This window comes from Vipera berus (assembly GCF_964194415.1).
Source record: "Vipera berus genome assembly, chromosome: 5".
NCBI lineage: Eukaryota > Metazoa > Chordata > Lepidosauria > Squamata > Viperidae > Vipera > Vipera berus.
In genome coordinates, this window is record NC_138207.1 from 18824442 (window position 1) to 18844052 (window position 19611).

General features: G+C 39.1%; 1 protein-coding gene across 3 annotated transcripts in view; it reads right to left on the bottom strand.

Annotated features, from left to right (window-relative positions):
* The window catches only part of SERPINI1 (serpin family I member 1), a 108037-nt gene that overhangs the window by 42409 nt on the left and 46017 nt on the right, over positions 1 to 19611 (bottom strand). For 2 of the 3 annotated variants that reach the window (XM_081328746.1, XM_081328748.1), the window contains exon 2: positions 2822 to 3089. In XM_081328746.1, the coding sequence (XP_081184872.1) occupies positions 2822 to 3071 (250 nt within the window). In that variant the 5' untranslated portion in view covers positions 3072 to 3089. Of the gene's footprint in view, positions 1 to 2821; positions 3090 to 16922; positions 16971 to 19611 lie in introns of those variants that run through there. The other variant, XM_081328747.1, reaches the window with a different exon arrangement.

The window sequence follows — 19611 nt, forward strand, 5'->3', positions numbered from 1 at the left end:
CCCACCAGGCTCAAAGTTGACTCAGCCTTCCATCCTTCCGAGATAGGTAAAATGAGGACCCAGATTGTTGGGGGCAATAAGCTGACTTTGTAAAAATGCCGCTGGGGGGAGGGGCGAAAGCCCTAATAAGCAGGTATATACATAGAATGAAGGCTATTGCTAAGCCCACTGATTTGTGCTTCTTAGATTGTAAGCCACCCTGAGTCTTTGGAGAAGGGCAGGATATAAATGGGATTAAAAAAAAGTGAGCTTATGTTTTCTAAGGCTTACAGTATGTAATTCTACACAGGATACATTCTGGACCTTGCCTGATCTGAAAATGGCACTCCAGATTACAGTTCTTGCACCAACATCCTAATTATCAATATTCTTTGCTTTCAAGCAGACATGATGGTGATATCAAATGTCCCATGTCACCTTTCCCTTTGCCGGAGTTCTTTTAATCTGTCTTTCATTCACCCTTTCCTTCAATACAAATCCCAGGTGATATAAACCACTACAGAGATCCATGTAATTTTCAGCAGGCAATCATTCATGGAAACTGAATGTTATTAGACTGGGTTGTGTTTAGAGGACAACATTAATATTTGTTTTTCATGCAATCAATCTTCTCAACTCCTTCCTTCTTTAAATCCAAGATTTGGATCCTGGATATTGGCTATTTAGTTTGAAATGCACAATGGTGGGGGTCACCACAGAAGGAGGACAGCAGATAACATCTTTGGGATGCTGACAACCAAGAGTTTATCAGGGCCACATAACACATCTGTGATATGAAACTGTTTTCATCTGCTTTCTATCTTAAAATGGCCCGAAACTGCATTTTAGAGATGCAGAAAGGAGGTTCATGGTTGCCTATGACCCACTCCTGGTGTATCTTTAATTAGCCCTAAGTGTACAAGGAGTGTACAAGGAGTTTCATGGTTGCCTATGACTGGTGCATCTTTAATCAGTGTACATAAACAAAAATTGGGGGGAATCAAATTGTACCCCAACTTCCTAAAATTGAACTTTGACTTCCTAAAATTGAGCAAAAAGTGATCACACAATCCCCCTAGCCCAAATCAAATTACTTTCTTGTCAGGAAAGCTGAAGGAAATACTTCTTGACTTTCAATTAATTCCTTCAGCTCTTAAGAGTTAATCATTCAAATTTAAGGTGCATGAAAGAAGCAAGGGCATTCACCTGAGTATAAATAAAAGGACTGAGGTGCTTACTTTTCTTCACAGGATAGAAGTGAGTTATCCTTGCAGAATGTTTCTCTATAAATGTGATGTTTGTGCCAACAAATGCTACACAGTCCAATAACAGTCTCAGAACATATGTTAAACTAAATGTCATTTTCCCTTTTAATATTAGGGCAGAAGTCTCCAACCTTTCCGGGCTCGAGGACCAGAGGGAAGGAGAGCAGCTTCAAAATTGGAGCGTGTGGGCACGCATGCGCACATAGGGCCATGCACACTGGTGCGGCACTAGCAGCCCTGTTTGCACATGCGGCATGCACTGACGCCATGTGTGAATGGATGTGTACCCTACAGCGGCTAGCGGCCTGTTTGCACATGCGTGAATGGGCCGCGCAAATCACTCAGGCTAGAAGCGCATGCGCAAACAGGCTGCGAATACCTGCCCCACGCTAACATCCCCGTTCGCACCTGTGCACATGCGCAAATGGGGCCATGGGCGCTAGCGCATGTGGGGGGGAATGCATACCCACACATGCACGCACCAGCCAGCTGTTTCCACAGCCCACTGGCCAAGATCCTGCAGCCTGGTCCCTGGCCATGGACCATAATTTGGGGACCTCTTTATTAGGGTGTCTTTCTATCAAAAGATCACATTTCTAGCAATATGACGATTCACCTAAAGCAACAGATCATCACTCCTGCTCAGAATCTTGCTAATAATTATGAAGAAAACAGAGCAGTTACCCATTAAAGACATAACTGACAAACAGATAAAGTACAAGGAAATTTTATTCTACAGAAGCATCATATATGGAGTCCTTGGTGCTTTCTGAGCTTACCTGTTTACTTGTATAAATTTCATTAGCCTAGTACAGAGTTCCCCAACGTTTCAGTGTTATTGGCCCGGAGCAGTGGGAAGGGGGAAATAAGGGATGGTTTTGGGGGTGTGGGTGTGAATGCATGTGTGCATGTGCACGCACAAGCACCCATTGCTTGCATGAATGGGACCATGAGCACTCGCGTGAGTGGAGCCGTGAATGCATGCAATGCTCATGGAGATGCTCATGTAAGTGGGGCTATGCGCAGGCATACACACACACGGGCACCAGCCAGCCACTCATGTGGCCTGGTGGCCAATAGGATGTGTCCAGTAGTGGGCCACAGCCCACAGGTTGGGGACCCCTGCTCTAGTAGGTAATATCATCAGTATATATCATAAAAAGAGCGGTGTGGTGTGGCCTAGTGTCAAAGACACTTGCCTCCCATTCGGAAGGTTGAAAATTCAATCCTAGGTAGCGGCAGATGTTTCTCTCCTAGGGCACAAATATATGCTGCAAACTCCATGTGATGTCAGGAAGGGCATCTGTCTAGTAAATGCTCAGCTCCATCCAGTCGCCCAGACTCTACCCTGAATTAAGGAATTACAGGGTCATGAAAAGAGAGTGGTAGATAATATCATCAGTGAACAGATGATATTACTAGTTGGGTAATGAAACCTCAGCAAATTCAAATAGCACCAAGAATTCCATAGTTCAACCCTGAACTTAGTTCAACCCTAAATATTGTCTTCATTAAGAACATTAAGAACCCAGACTTGTGTTTTAATTGACTTGAAAAGTATTATTGAAGCATGTTACCATTTTTCAAACCTTCATAGCCCATGGAGTGCTGAATTTCTTTCAGGGTGGAACCATGAGCACCGAGCTCCACCATCCCCATCGTTATCGCTATTCCCAGTGGGGAGAAAATAATATTTTCATCTTCTCCTGTAGCTCGCAGCTGACTGTAAACATTCACCGAAAATTCTGCAATGGTTTCATCCGGAGTACTGGTGCTGAAGGCTTCGCTGTGCAAAACAAGAAGCAACAGGAGTCCAAGAACAAACATGGTCGAAGGGTTTCAGATCTGCAAGGCAAACAAGGAAAATAGAAAAATGAATCTTACATTGTGCACACATGATGGATTAGTGGGATCATTAAATCAATATGTGCCTAATGTAAAGGAAGAATGTTTTTCTGGATTTTAAAAATGTTTCCCACTGAGACAAAAAAAAGAAGTCACTCAAGAATGGAACTCAGAAAAAAGAAACTGTGTTCCAAGTAGTGGCTTGGTTCTTTTTTATCATTTTGTCATTTAAAAAAAAGGGGGGGTATTCATATGAAACAATGCTTGCCCCTCACAAAGGAAAGAGTTGTGAAAAGACTAACATCATCTCTTCTAGCTACAAAGCAAGGCTTAAGACTTTTCCTGGCCCACTTCTTCGTTTTAGATTTTTCTTTGTCTTCAGGGGAGACACAGTGACAGTCCCAACTTTCGGGGGTTCAGAACCAAAGAACATGAAATAAAATAGGACACAACATACTAAGAGTAAGAGACAGTGAGAGCTGTGTATATTCTAATGCCAGGATAGAGAGAATTGCTGCCAATCACAAGCTTGGATGATCAGCACACCAAAGATAACCTACAGCTAAGGGGCCCTGTGGCAGCCAGGATCAAAGCTTGAGAGACCTGGAACCAGAAAAGCTTTTCCAGGCTGAGGCAATCCATGAGTCAGAGAAGCTTCCAGAAGCAGTGGGGAAAGAGGTGGCGGCAAGTAGTACTGGCTGCAAGCATTTCTGCATACAATAACCTTCCAAAGGATTAGACACTGGGTGGTATCACCTTGGATAGCTTCCCTCTCTCCCAACTGACTATGCACTGCATGAATCCAAGTATGGGGACCCAGCAGTAGGTGGCACCAGCAGAGCAAATCCTCTGATTTCTGGGATTGTCCTGCTTCTTCTGGGCTAAGAATTCAAGTCCTCCAGGCTTGATGAGAACATAGTAATGAGATTTCCCTTCATCATTACAATGGCAGGTGGAACACTGGATGGATGTTACGGTACACTGGGAAAGGGGTGGGACTGGAGGACAGCGATGATATGGGTTAATCTAGTGAGGTCTATCATGGTGGCTCAGCACCCTGAGAACAGGATTCATTGGCAACTCAGGACTTCTCAGGTCTATGCATATAAAATATGGGATCCCCCCCTTAAGAAAGAAATTCTCCACAGTTGATTATATGCTATACCAAAGCAGCCTACAAGGAACAGAGACTATTTCAGAGTAAATGGGAAGAGAAAAAAGGCTTATTCCCAGAAGTTCACCAACAGAATCATATTCCACATATGACTGAAAAAAAGATATTTTCTCCACTGGACGGGAAAGAATTGTGTGCAGTGTCTTCTAGCTAAAAATGACATTGTTCTCTAATCAAGTCCATCTTGGTGATCAGAATGACATTTTGTAGAAATTCCAAGTTCTGTTCTTCATCACACAGGACTACTTTGGGGCAGCATTTGAGAATCAACAGAGTTCATTCCAAGCCACTAAAATTTTAATTCTTAAAAGCCTTAGGTCTTCAAAATATAAGACAACTATTTTCTGCATTATTTTTCCAAAAGAAATGAAAAGTCTCAGAAAACAGTTAGAAGAATGCTAGAGACTCTCTGTGAATAGTCCTTATGTCATGTTGTTGTTAGTTGCGAAGTCGTGTCCGACCCATCGTGACCCCATGGACAACGTTCCTCTAGGAGGTCCTTTTTGTACTGTCCATGGGGTTTTCATGGCAAAGATACTGGAGTGGGTTGCCATTTCCTTCTCCAATGGATCACGTTTTGTCAGAACTCTCTGCTATGACCTGTCCATCTTGGGTGGCCCTGCACGGCATAGCTCATAGCTTCATTGAATTATGTAAGCCTCTTCGCCACACCACAACAAGGCAGTAATCCATGAAGGGGCCTTATGTCATATGCACTATTTAATACTTTCATTTTAAATCATTTTAGACTTTTCATTCCATGGGAATAGAAATCACTCTGTTGTCTTATTTTTATATATAACTTTATTAAATTTCCCAAAACATAAAATACAAGATAGCAAAGAACAAAATTGGAGGGAAACAGGGTAGGGACCAAGAAAAAAAGGAAAATTGGGGATGCAAACAAGAATAGCAACAGCACTTAGACTTATATACTGCTCCACAGTGCTTTACAGCCCTCTCTAAGTGGTTTACAGAGTCTCGAACTGAGACTCGAACTGCTTAACTGCAGGCAGCCGGCAGGCAGCAGAAGTAGCCTGCAATACTGTATTCTAACTACTGTGCCACCACGGCTCTAGAAAGAAAAAAAAGCTATAGAAAAGAATAACTTCTGACTTTCTTCGGTACAGGTACAAGCATAAAATGCAATAATCCTTTGAGTTAGAATAAGTCATAACACGCAGCACTGCTATATTCATCAATAAATCTAATCGTCAAATCCCAAGATTCATTTCTTTCAGTTTCAAGCAAAAAACAAAAACCCACAAGTAGTTTCCAAATAGAGAAGGTTAGATAAAGTGTTTTCTTTAATCAAAGTGGTTAATTTTGCCATCTCTGCCAACTCTGCATCCATTCTTCCATTTGTGAGTCCATCTGTGCACATAAAGAAGACTTGCTGCTGTTGACATATTGTATATAAGAACAGAGTTCCATTTTTTTCCTGTCTGTCTATCAAACCTAAAAGAAAAGCTTGTTGTATCGATTTGCTTGGTTAGTGTAGTGGGAAATAAGATTAATAAATAAAATAAAATGTGATACTAGAACCGACTGAACAATTTAAACAGCCCCAGCAAATTGGGCTTAAGTGAATAAAATACAAACTGGGTCTAGATGAATAACATGTAGTCCACATGAACGACCTGATTTTTACAACCTTTTCTGTGGTGGTCGTAAAGCAAACTCTGTGGTTGTAAAGTGGATACTGCAGTCATAAAGTGAACCAAACTGGAGATGCCTATTTCTGACAAAACTCTTGTAAAACATGGTCACATGATCACAGGTGCTGCAAACAATCACAAATGTGGCCCTATTGCCAAGCTGTTACGTGACTGGTGGAGCTTCAGATTCAGGTTATAATTCCGTTTTTGGTTGGTCATAACTTCAAATGGTCACTAAGCAACCAGTCATAAGTCAAGGACTTCCTGTACTGTGGTGTGGTAGCAAAGGCACAGTACTGGAAGCACAGAGATGCAGATTCTTGCCCATTCCCAGCTCTGGAAGTTCATTTGATAAGTTTTGGACCAGCCAGTGTCTCTCACAGAATTGCTGTTATGGGGAACCTACCTCATAGGATTGTTTTGTGGGGAAACCCAAGAAGGAGCCAGGCATACACTGCATTAAACCCTTGAACAAAAGGTGAGACAGATATCTAACAAATATATAAATTATTAAGTTAATGTGGTATTCAAGCAATAGCAGCTCGAATCTTTCATCCCAGCCAGTTTTAGCCTATTTTTGTGGACGTTAAGTGCCTGATTACCAGGATAGAAAGCAGAAAAGATAGAAAACAGAGATGTCCCAAAACACATTAGAAAGATGTATAATGATATCTATTCTGTGACACTACTGAACGGATTTTTTCTTTGTAAAGATACACTTATCCATCAGAAAAGGTCTTAAAAGTCACATTCTTTTTTCCATAGCAGAATGAGGACAGAGATAATTCATGGATATGTTTCCAATACCCCAAACATCTGTGCCAAATCATAGTTCTGAAAGTGCAGAGATAGCCGTAACCTCAATTAGGGTATGGTTCATTTATGCCTATTTACCAGGACATGTGTATTCTTCTCTCCAGTGACCTTTTGCAATCATAATACTTAACATTTATATGGTGTATCTTATTAGCAGACTGTTCCACAAACATCACCTAATTAAATATTGTGGCAGCTCAGAGCAGTGTACAATTAAATGTTATTAAACCCATTTTATAGGTGAAGAAGCATCAACTAAATAGGTTGTTTTATTTTAGCAATAACACTAAAGACCGTTTTTTCCAAAAAGGTTTTCCTTTCTTTCTTTCTTTCTTTCTTTCTTTCTTTCTTTCTTTCTTTCTTTCTTTCTTTCTTTCTTTCTTTCTTTCTTTCTTTCTTTCTTTCTTTCTTTCTTTCTTTCTTTCTTTCTTTCTTTCTTTCTTTCTTTGAAAAAACAATAAAAGAAAATTCTATTCCTGAATCATATGAGTTCAGGCTGCAGACAGGATAAAGGAGATCGCAGTCAGAGATGTATTTAGGATGGGTGGAACAACATTTTGTGACCAAACAGGCCATATTTTTGGGGTCGGGTAGGGAGATGCAAGGTTCTTATAATTCCTGATTTATTAAAATTGGGGTTCGTTTGGAAGATAGTCAACTGGATATACAGGATGCAAAGAATTCATTGAATCTCAATGATATCTACTGTCTGATTAAACTTACATTGCAACTAAGTCAGAAAAATGCATGAACTCTTAAACATTCCTTTCAATATTGTACAGAAAATGTGCTTCCCATTTACTCAAGAGTTTCACATTACAAAGTTGGCAAGTACAAGTCATTATCAGTAATGTTGCTATACTCACTACGACTTAGCATCAACTAAACATCTAATCTCTGCAGAACAACCAAAGCTGTTTTTCAAGATTGTGTTGAATTACCAAGGTTGCATCTTCAATTACTATGCCAAATATTATCAGGGACTACATACTTGTTATTTAATAAATCAATATATTAATTCAAGTCCATAGGGCATGAAGGCTGAATGAAAAGTAATACCAAGCTCCTTAATTTTAATTTAAATGGGGGTACTTAACAGAAAAACAATCCTTGAAAGGAGCTCTTTTGTTACCTATATTTAGTTCTCCACATAAATACCACTATTCAGTACATAATTCTGCTATGATGAACAAGTTTCTTAAAGCTGTCACAAAAACAACAAAAAACAACAACAAATCCAAACAAAACAACGCACCACACTGTCTCTTTAACCAGATCTGATGTGAGTCAAACAGATGCCCACTGTTTCCCTTCAATTTTGGGAAAACGTGGAAATCACACAAAACCAGGTCTGGGTTATATGGTACAATTGGGTAAGACAGTGATATTTAACTGGTCAATTTATTTTTGAGTTGTTTACCAGGTGACATCTAGAATTGTCATATTGCAGCATTTTTTTTCCATTCCCCCCAAAAAAATTCTGACTAATCTTTGTTGCAGTGTTTTGAGACACACACTGTAGCACTCTGAATTGACAGTGCTACCAGTTTCAAGGAAATCCATGAGAATAACACCATTTGTGTCCCAAAGGATGCAACCATGAATTTTTGTGCCTAAGACAGGTTTTTGATTCCCCCATCCCCACAGGTAAAATAGTATGTTGATATTCTATGGCAGGCATGCCAAACTGCCAGCCTGTGGGCCGGATGTGTCATGCCAAAACTGCGCCCACTCCATTGCTGGCAATGGGAAAAAAGTCGTGATACATCGCGAGTTTGACATGCCTGTTCTATGGGCTGACATTTTATTTCTGGGTCATAATGATGAGCCTACATTTTATTGTTTGTCACAATGCTGTGAAGAAATTCCTGACCTTCATTTTCATAGAATGACAACTGCTGGCAAATTTCAACTCTTAAAGCTTTCACCTCTTTTGTATGAAAAGAAATCATCTTAAACAAACCTTTTAGCATTGAAGAACATCACTTATGTGACCCACAAATTCCTGTGAGATGCAAAGCTTGACAGCAATTTCCCTGATTGTCCTTAATCACTCTATCAATTTTTCTCATGTGAAATTAATCAGCTACTGTCACAAGCTATCCATTTTATTTTATTTTTATTTGATCACACAAATCAGCTCTGCCAAGTTTACCATCCTTATTTTTTTTTGGCCCAGCAATGCCCAGTATTCATGCCAAACTAATCAACACTACAAATACCCTGCATTCAGTGGTGAATTTCAATTGAAAGAATTCCTTCAGCAGTCAAAAATTCAATCATGGCAATCTTGCTTAAAATGCAAGATTGGATATCACAGCTTTCATTTTATGAATTATAGCAACCACTTTCTACCAACTGAAGTGAAAGACAAGATGCCAAAAAATGCATCAGAGTGCCTATTGCATTAAAATGGGGTATTAAATTACATTAAATTGCCATAGTTTGGTAACACTGGAGGCATTACTTTTCATTCAACCCTCCTATAGTGGCAATAAATAAGGGAGTCTTCTCTATGCATTCATACTGGCAATGCTTTCTTGACCTGATCACATCCCATGGAATTGATCCAGTTGCTTCCTCTGTAAAACTTCTGAATTCTTAACCTAGTGTCTCCAGTAATATGTCCCATCCTTTCTAGAAGGTGCATGTTTTCCTAGGACATAGAAGCTGAAGACGACCGAGTAACTGTTGTTTGCTTGCTACTTAATACAGCAGAATGAAAACAAAAATGTCCACGCTCACTATGAAAGATGCTAAAGGCTCAACTACCTATTCTCCAAAGCACCTGAAGGCAGGACAAGTACCAATGGATGGAAACTAATCAAGGAAAGAACGTCTATGGAGATTATCAGTCATCCAGGTCATGGTCGTCCCAAAGGTGCTTTTTCAAAAGGCAACTGGACTTTTTTTCCTTCAAGACTTTGCGCTTTGCTGAAGAACTGAAGAAGCTTTTGGGATGAGAAGCAAAAGGTCTTCAAAGAAAAACAAAGAAAGTCAAGTTGCCTTTTGAAAAAGTACCTTTGGGATCAAGGAGAGAATCAACCTAGAACTAAGGAGAATTTTCCTCATAGTTAGAACAATTAATTAATGGAATGACTTGCCTCCAGAAGTTGTAGGTGCTCCAAGACTGGAAGTTTTTATGAAAGATTGGACAACCATTTTGTCTGAAATGGTATAGGATTTCCTGCTTGAGCAGAGGGTTAGACTAGAAGATCTCCAAGGTCACTTCCAATTCTATTATTCTATTATGTAGCATGTCCATAAAAGTCATTTCAGATTTTTCTTGGGAAGATGTGGAGAAATGACCGAGGTCCAGCCAACATTACTTTTATTTCAAAGATTATAAGAGTAAATGATCGAAACATCTACATTCATTCATGATTGTTGCCTTGAAGTGAGAAGGGAAGCAAATAAATCTAATAAATAAAATAAAAATAAATAAAATAAAATGTGCCAGTGGTACTTTGGTCATTTGAAGAAAATAAAACAACTCTGACCAGGAGATCTGGATCTCATTCTAGCTGTGCCATCAGATCATCCAGTAGCCATTGGAAAGCTATTCTTTTTAGGCTATATAAAGAAAGAATAACAGTGAAATTATCTTCTGTATCAAACAATTCTTAGTAATGAGGCTCAACTCAAATGAAGTTTGTGTTCTTCTAGCATTGTTTAGAAAATAAATAAATAAATAAAAATGCCTCAGTTATCTCAACACATATATCCTGTCATTTTAACCACAATTACAAGCATTTTGCTGCAACTGACACATAAAACCTAAAACAAAATAATAGGCCATGTTTTAGCTTAACAGTATGAATATATGCTCATGTTTTTTTTAAAAAAATAGCTTGTATTAACTGAGTACAAAAAAATCTCAGAAAAAATAAACTATATACAAATGTCCACTTAGAGATGGTAATAAAAATAAAAACCACAATAAAGTTTGCTTAATTCTCAGAAGGCAAAACTGTAGCATATCACCAAGAATCTATGGTTACAGACTTTTAAAATGCTTTCATTTCTTCATTTAGTCTCTATCCTGCCTGTCTTAGATGGTTTCCAGTTATAAAATAGAATGCAAATTATTTAAGATGACAGTGCAATCAATGCAATTCAAGTCATTAAAATCAATTAACAGTTAAAGAGGGTAAAGATTTGGTTTGGCTGCTTTCCTAAATTGTGCAAGAACAGTAGGTGGGTGTCAAAAAATACCACCCTGGGCAATATATGCAATTGCCAGGAAGACACAGGAGTAGCATTCTGTTATATATCACATAGTGAGGAACATCTTCCAAAGATGTTAGGCAATGTTGAAGGGTACTGACAGTTGATTTAGCAGGGAGCAGTATAGTTGGATGCTATCAATGTATTCAAATCAAATATTTTTTATCAAGGTCCTTGAGCAGCCTTTACAATAAAAAAGAGTACAATGAAAAGAGAGATCATTTAACACAAGCAATTAGTTATTGGGGGAGGAAAAAATATTAGGACAATAAAACAATAATAAAAGGTAAAGGTTCCCCCGCACATGCATGCTAGTCGTTTCCAACTCTAGGGGCCGGTGCTCATCTCCGTTTCAAAGCCGAAGAGCCAGCGTTTGTCCGAGGACGTCTCCGTGGTCATGTGGCCGGCATGACTAGACGCCAAAGGCGCACAGAACGCTGTTACCTTCCCACCAGAGTGGTCCCTATTTTTCTACTTGCATTTTTACGTGCTTTCGAACTGCTAGGTTGGCAGAAGCTGGGACGAGTAACAGGCGCTCACTCTGTTACGCGGCACTCGGGATTCGACCCGCCAAACTGCCGACCTTCTGATCGACAAGCTCAGTGTCCTAACCCACTGAGCCACCACGTCCCTTAATAAAACAATACATCTCATTAAAAGTTTTCTGCAGTTGCATAACTTGATGAAGATATTTGATATACGAGTGTGGGGTTAGCATCCCTTAAAAATAATAAATATACAACTTATTCTGCGTAGACCTTGTTTTTGGAAATTTGGGAAATTATTGGCGCATCATAGAAAAGTCACCTTATGAGGACATGAGTGAAAATTTACTTCTCTCGATTCACAAAGGCAAAGTCTCTGCAAATAAAGAATGCAAGAAAACCTCCTTCCAGAAATGCTGATAGAAGTGCTATCAATATATCCCTTTTCAAAGTTCCAAATAAACTCCTCCATAGTTTCATGTTTATGTAACGTGGCAGAGCCTCTATGGCAGATAATCTGCATACCATAGGGGACCAGGTGGGATAATACATCTATGTGATGATGGCAGTTCTCCAGCACCATCTTCCATAGCAACCCATCTGGAAGGAATGGAACCTTTGCAAAGGTTCCACCAAGACCATTAAACAGCCAAGAAGAATATTTTGGTTGATGGCATTGAACATTGCCAAGAGGTCCAGGAAAATCAGCAGAATCACAACTGCCACCACTTAGTGTTTGGCTTTGGTGATCACCAAAGCTATCAAACTGTATCATATTCTTTGGTTGAAACAGGTCCGGATAATCCCATTTCCCCCCCCCCCTGTAAAGTCTTATATCTGCCTCTTTGACATCAGTGCAAAAATATCCAATAAACTTTTCAGGTATTGATCATCTCCATTTACATGGGGATAATGCCAGTCTGGTCAATTTGATCAGCTAAGTATGGTAAGCACAGGAGTGAAAATCAACAATCGATTGCTTGGATTTTGTGATCAACAATAAAAATAATCCATAAGAACAACACAAATGATTGCTAATATTGCCTCCCTATGAACTGCCTCAATACTTAACAAACCAAAGGCAATTTCACTGTTTGGACAAAATAATGAAAAGTGCTCAGCACAATATATTCATGAAGTAGACCATACAGCATCCAAAGGTATTGTTGACTTGTGCAATGAAAATAGAGAAGTAGGTTCTGTTTGCTGCAGATGGACTCTAAAAAAGGCCTATTTTTTACCAGCCCCTGATCTGATGTTATAAAATAAATCTTACACTTTGGAAGGCCCATCTACATGACTTTAGATAGACTGCCTTACTTCTCTCCAACAAGTAGGTTGGGATCATCAATATATCTCCCAGTTATTACATAAGGATGTACAAACAGAAATAGAAAATAGAAATAGAAATAAGAATAGAAGAACAGGAGTTGGAAGGGACCTTGGAGGTCTTCTAGTCCAACCCCCTGCTTAAGCAGGAGACCCTTTACCATTTTAGACAAATGGTTGTCCAGTTACTTCTTAAAAGCCTCCAGTGTTGGAGCACCCACAACTTTTGAAGGTAAGCTGTTCCATTGGTTGATTGTTCTTACTGTCAGGATTTTTCTCTCAGGTTGCTTCTCTCTTCGTTCAGTTTCCATCCATTGCACTTGTCTTGCCTTCTGGTGCTTTGGGAAATAGGTTGACTCGCTCCTGTTTGTGGCAGCCCCTCAAATATTGGAACACTGCTATCTTGTCATCCCTAGTTCTTCTTTTCACATACCCAATTCTTGCAACCTTTCTTCACGTTTTAGCCTTCAGCCCCCAGTCATCTTTTGTCGCTTCTCTATGCACTCTTTCTAGAGTCTTTTTTACATTGTGGTGACCAGTGCTTTTTTTGTAGAAGAAAAAGGTGCCGGAACTCACACATGTCATACAACCCGCCTTGCCTACCCTACAAGGTTCCATCCAAAAAAGGTGCCGGAACTCCATTTTGAGCGTTCTATGACAAAAAAAGCCCTGGTGGTGACCAAAATTGGATGCAGTATTCCAAGTGTGGTCTTATTAAAGCACTATAAAGCGGTAGTATCACTTTATTTCTTAGTCTTACCAAGTCATAATTAATAACACCAAACAAATTCCTTCCCCAAAAAGCCCCAAGTTTCACCCAATGTTTATACATAAAAGTGAATGTTGACCCTTGTACCCATCTGCCTCATCTCCCAAACCATCCTGGGAGTCTCCAAAAGGCAGAATTCCTTTAAGAATGAGATGGAAAATCATTGCACTGCAGCAAAATGGCTTCTTCCAGGCAGAACTTTAACACTCCAGCTCTACACAGATGGCTGGCAGACTAGTAGTTACCATCCAAATTTCTCTCCTGTGGCTACTTGTGTTCCAGTCTTATCTTTGTTTGGCAGGACTGCATCAATTATTCTTGAACAGAACTTCAAATAATTTGGGCTCGCAGCCCACATATTTAATGAAAAAATGGGAGAAGTATTTTTTAAAATTTTTTCTAGAAATGAGGCATTTGCATTATTAATCTGGGGAAACTGTTTTAAGAGATAACAACAACAACATCCTTATTGTAGTTGCTTTCCAATGAGTGTCTATGGGAAAATGGCAAAACGTGTCAAAAGAATGCAATACATCACTTTTCTATGAGCATCAGAACATTGCACACACATATACAATGAGGAGACTTTGCATCCTGGCATCACAACACAAATTTCTTCACTATTAGATTTTATGGATGTGTCTGGTGGAAACAAGGATGCTAAGAAGACATTTAGTTTTTCCAAAATTGGATGTGTGTGTTTTTTCTACAATCCATTCCCTAAAGAAAGAAATGAAAGTCCCCAGTTTTGTCCATGGTTAGCCCTGCTTACAGAAGTACTCCCTTCTCATACCACCCCAGAGTTCTCTCATAAGATGAATTTAGCAAAACTCTGCAGTAGTAATACTGAATGACATATTGAAAGTTTGCAGGCATTTTGGAGCATCTGAAAGTCTTTTTTTTTTAAAGCTGCCAATAATTCTCTCAAGTTAACACTTATGAAAGGTTAATGAGAGGGAGAGATTTCTACTATGTAGACCAGCAGTTCCTTTGCAAATTAAGTCACAAGTACAGCCCACAAACTGAATCATATTCTTCTAAAGCTAAATTATATTATCCTAGTGTGCATGCATATCATTATCCTAAACCTTCATGAGATTCTGTCATATATAGAAACATATTACTTTTTGAACTCAAAGGTGGAATTCCTTATTTTTATACTAGAATGACGTATAAGGGGAGTAACAATACTATGCATTTTCTATTGTCTGTGGCCAAGCCAGCCATGTATTTTTATGACAGAGATACTATTCAGACAACCCTATCTGGACTGCAACAGTCCAGGTGAGCCCATGAGGGAAGCATCTATACTAAATTACTATTGTCATCTAGGGGTTATTTGAACTTTTGCAATCCAGCTATGGTAGCCTTAGATACCATACTTCTGGTGTTAGGAATGATGGCTAAAAACTGAATTCATCTCAGCCAGCATTGTCTGGATTGAGGGCCAAATCCATACATCAGGAAGGTGAGAAGATAATGAGAAATGCACAGATAACATGGCAGCAGCAATGCAATAAATAAACACTCACAATCTATGTAGTCTTTTTGAGAAATCACATACATACAGTTAATCCCTTGCAATCCATAATTATATTAACGGCAACACATATCACACATACCACAATTTAAAATTATTAAATTTGTGCTGAAGCTTCTAAGCTCAAAATAAATTGGGGAAAAGGGAGAGCAGTGGGATTTAAAAAAGAACAAAGTGAATGGTGGTGAGAAGGCTTTAACCTATAATTAAGAAAACCAAACTAAGCTTAATTATTTATTTTAATAAGAGTTTATTTCAACATAGGTTCCCAGGGCAATGAAGAAGAAGAAGAAGAGGAGGAGGAGGAAGAAATGTTGTTTCAAAACTGTGAACCCATTTCAGCAAAACAGAAGAATGCAACATACATAAATTAGAAAGTAAAATAGAGTTTAAACAATAGAGAGATCAGAAATGTTACCAGGCTTGAACCAAGAAGTGAATGCTAAGCAAGTGTCTGCTTGACAGGCAGTTAAAAAATGGCATATCAACACCAGAAAGGCCTTGTCCACTTATCTCACTTCAGATGAGGTCCAGGAATCTGGGATTCGTGTTAGATGGAAATTAAATGCTTTTCAATGTGTAACAGTGCTACTGTCATATAAAGATGAAGATTATTGAGGAAGTGAACCAAATTCCTTTTGCAAAAAAACAAAAGGGATATATTTCTATCCCTACACTCATCAGTGATGAATTAATCCACCTACCACCAGATTGGCCACTTTAGAGCCAGTTTGTTCTAGGAGAGCCAGTTTGGAGACCTGGACTTTTTATGACCCATGGGTCACATCCGGCCTTTTGGCTGTCCCTATCCAGCCCATGGGGTTGGTGGTGTTGGAATATGAGACGGAGTTGATGGGGGTGGGGGAGGGGCAGCATCAGCATCAGGAGCAGGGCAGGGGTGGGGTGGGACAGCAGCCCTTCACAACAGTCACAGATTCTCATGTGACCCCTTGGGAAAACTGCGTAACCCCTGAGTTAAGGCATCAGGCTAGAAATCAGAAGACTGACAGTTCTAGCCCCACTTAGGCATGAAAGTTGGTTGGGGGACTTTGGGCCAACCAGCAGGAAACTGTGAGTTGTAGTCCCGCCTTAAGCATGAAAGACAGCTGGGTGACTTTGGGTCAGTTACCCCCTCTCTCAGCCCAACTCACTTTGCAGGGTTGCGGTTGTGCGGGAAATAGGAGGAGGAAGGAGTATGAAGTATGTTTGCTACCGTGACTTAATTTATACAAATTTATTGTACACCATCCAGAGTCCACTCTCTGGGAGAAAGATATTTCAAAAATGTGAAAAAAAAATGAATAAATAAAAATAATAAAAGTGGAATTAACAATAAATTTCAAATTTTTACTGCTGATAGGTTAATAGCCCATTTGTAGTCCTGCCTCTCAGGCTGTTTTTATACTAAAATACAGTTCTTTGAACCCCACAATTTACTCTGTAAAGGACATCAGTTTTCCTTTCTGCTTAGTGCCTTTCATTTTAATCCTTTTGTCTTTTTTCCTTCTTCTTCTTTTAAAAAGGATAAAAAGGTAATTCAAGTATGCTGCCCACCCTCTTCTTTTGTTGACTGGAGCAGAAAGCTTTGTTAGATGTCTCTACAGATTGCTGATATTACCGTGCTGCTGCTCTGTGATTAAAATTAAAAATAATTAGATCTGACCTTTAGTCTGATTGAGAAGAGACTGTTCCTGAGCTAATGTAAATTTATGCAAATCTATCCTTTAAATATACAATTACAATTTCTTCAATCTCTACATTCATTCTAAGTCCTTACTGAAATCTATTATCTCATTTTTCCTGCTGCTTCTTCCCCCACCCCAACTCCCACTCACCTCCAAGATCCATTTCTGCACTGGACAGATTCGAGAGGCATGTGTTTGTTATTCCAGATGTTTCGGTGTGAATCATTTTTCCCCCCCAAGCATGTTGAAGAGACAGAGGAAGGGTTAGCCATGAGAAGAAAAAATCCCAATATATTTCTTAGATTAGCCAAAATGTTATAATGTTTTGAGTTTATTAAAACTCATATTGTTTGTTAGATTAATCTTTTGCCTGTTTTCCAAGAGGTTAAGGTAGCTTAAATGGGGCATTCCCTTCATTTGAACTTCACAATCACCCCATAAGAAAGGCTGGACTGAGAAAGGATGATCGAATCAATGTCAGTCAATGAATGTCCGTCCATGGTGTAGAGAAGTGCAGAGATAATGTTGACAAAAGGAATGCAAAAGTTGTTGGGAGAATGATGGGAGGGAAAAATACTGGCAATCCTCGACTTTCAACAGTTCGTTCAAAGTTACAACGGCACTGAAAAAGGGACTTATGATCGTTTTTCACACTCACAACCATCACAGTATCTGCATAGTCATGTGATCAAAATTAAGACTCTTGGCAATTGACTCATATTTATGACGGTTGCAGCCTGCCAGGGTCACGTGATCAGCTTTTCTGACCTTCTGACAAGCAAAGTAAAGTCAATGGGAAAGCCAGATTTATTTAACAACTGGGTTACTAACTTAACAACTGCAGTGATTCACTTAATAACTGTGGCAAGAAAGGTCGTAAAATGGGACAAAGCTCACTTAACAAATGTCTCACTGAGGAAGAGAAATGTTGGGTTCAGTTGTGGTTGTAAGTCAAAGATTACCTCTAAATGGCTACTCAGTAGTCCTTAGAGAGACAAGAATATGAGAAAGGCTCAAAATAACATCACCTTGGTCCTGTTTGACATAAAGGACATAATTTTTAACTGCTCAGTTTCCTGCTTAATGCCACTCTGGCAGACTTCCAAGATTCTAATACCCTATAACAATAAAGTAAAATTTGGGTCCTTCTTGCAGTGTCTGCTTTGTGAGGTGGCCTACCTCAAAGGACTAACAACAGCCTGGGATGGACTTGAACATGCCCAGCCGTATTCAACATATCTTCAAGCAGTGAAGACTTAAAAATTACCAAAAAAAAGCAAGGCATTTTTGTTTGGCCAAAATCTATCCATAATCTTTTAATTAATCTTTTAATCTTCACTTTCCATAACCTAATCCTTATGATATAATTCCTGGGAGAATCTCCATTATTTTCAGTTGAGTCAAATCGTTTATTCCTTGTTAGCCTTTTAGGAAAAAAAAAGATTAGTTTCTCAAATGTTCTATATTTTGCAGAGTATGTCAAGTTTCCTGTTTTTAATCCCCTTGTTTGTTTATGTTAACACAGTTCAAGCAATAAGAAGTTAAGAAAAAATCAGAGATGAATTAGGTTTTGAAGGCAATGAATAGGATTAATTTGCAAGGGCAAACCTACAATTAGGCAGAGTGAGACAGCCACTTCAGACAGCAGAGATAAGTATCTAAAAGCAGCTAATTGCTAATAATTTAATTTTGGCCTGCTTAGTCTTTGGATAAGAAACTAGCAGGGAATCTGAGGTCTGTAAGATAAACAGAATTTATGCATCCATTTATGCATCCTGGAAGAAAGTACAAATGAATCACTGCCAAACTGTTGAAAACTCCATGAACACACCTGTGAAATAACTAAAACAGGAGTGTTACCCAATAGCACCACCACTTAAAGAAAGAGGTTCTCCCAGGAGTTTTCATCTGCTATAGCCAAACATCTTCTACATCAAAACTTTGGAACTGAGAATGAAGAAAAGCTGGGTCCTAATTACTACTTTATTTCAGGCAGAAAAAATATGTATCTTGATCCAGCTTTGTTAATTTCTTTCTTTCTTACTGGCAGCCTTTACGGGATTTCATTCTTTCCAACACCAATAACAAAAGCTAAAGAAGCAGATAGAAAAGAGAGGCACCCAACATTTAGTAGTCATCAATTTAGAAACATTTAAAGTTACAATGGACTTGCCCAGAGATATTTACAACCAGTTTTTAAAGTTATGATGACCATACCCCATACCCATGTGCACGTGATTGCATTTTCGATGCTTGGAAACTGGCTCTCCTTGACAACTATTTGCAGCATCTCACACTCACAGTCACTCGACCATGATTTATGATGCTTTTTGCCCATTTCCGGCCTTTTCTTCCAGTTTCTGAAAAAAAAATGCCAATTGGGAAAATTGGATTCACTTAATGTCCACCACAAAAAATGGGGGGGGGGGGAAACCATGTATATGTGATGCTTTGGGTTATGACTGTAATAACTTATGACCATAATTCCAGGCTCAATTACAATCATATGTCAAGGACTACCTCTAATCTGGGGAAGCTTAGTTTTAAAAGTGAAGTGTATAACTATTGTGAGGGCAAAATAGTCCATTTTTGTGGCCTGAGGACTGCACTTCACTTCTGCTCATACACCCCACTCTTGGGAGTGTTTTGATGTTTCCAGAGTAGATGGAGACAACATTTTTTAGATTGACTTTATTGTTTGGGGAGGGGGAATGTCTGAAGGAGCAGAATTGTTGCTATAAACCTTGCACCAATTGAGATACCCATTTTGTCACTTAATAACTTGAAAAAATGAGAAAGCCTGACATCTTCAAGGGAGTTTAAGAATGTTTAAATGGGT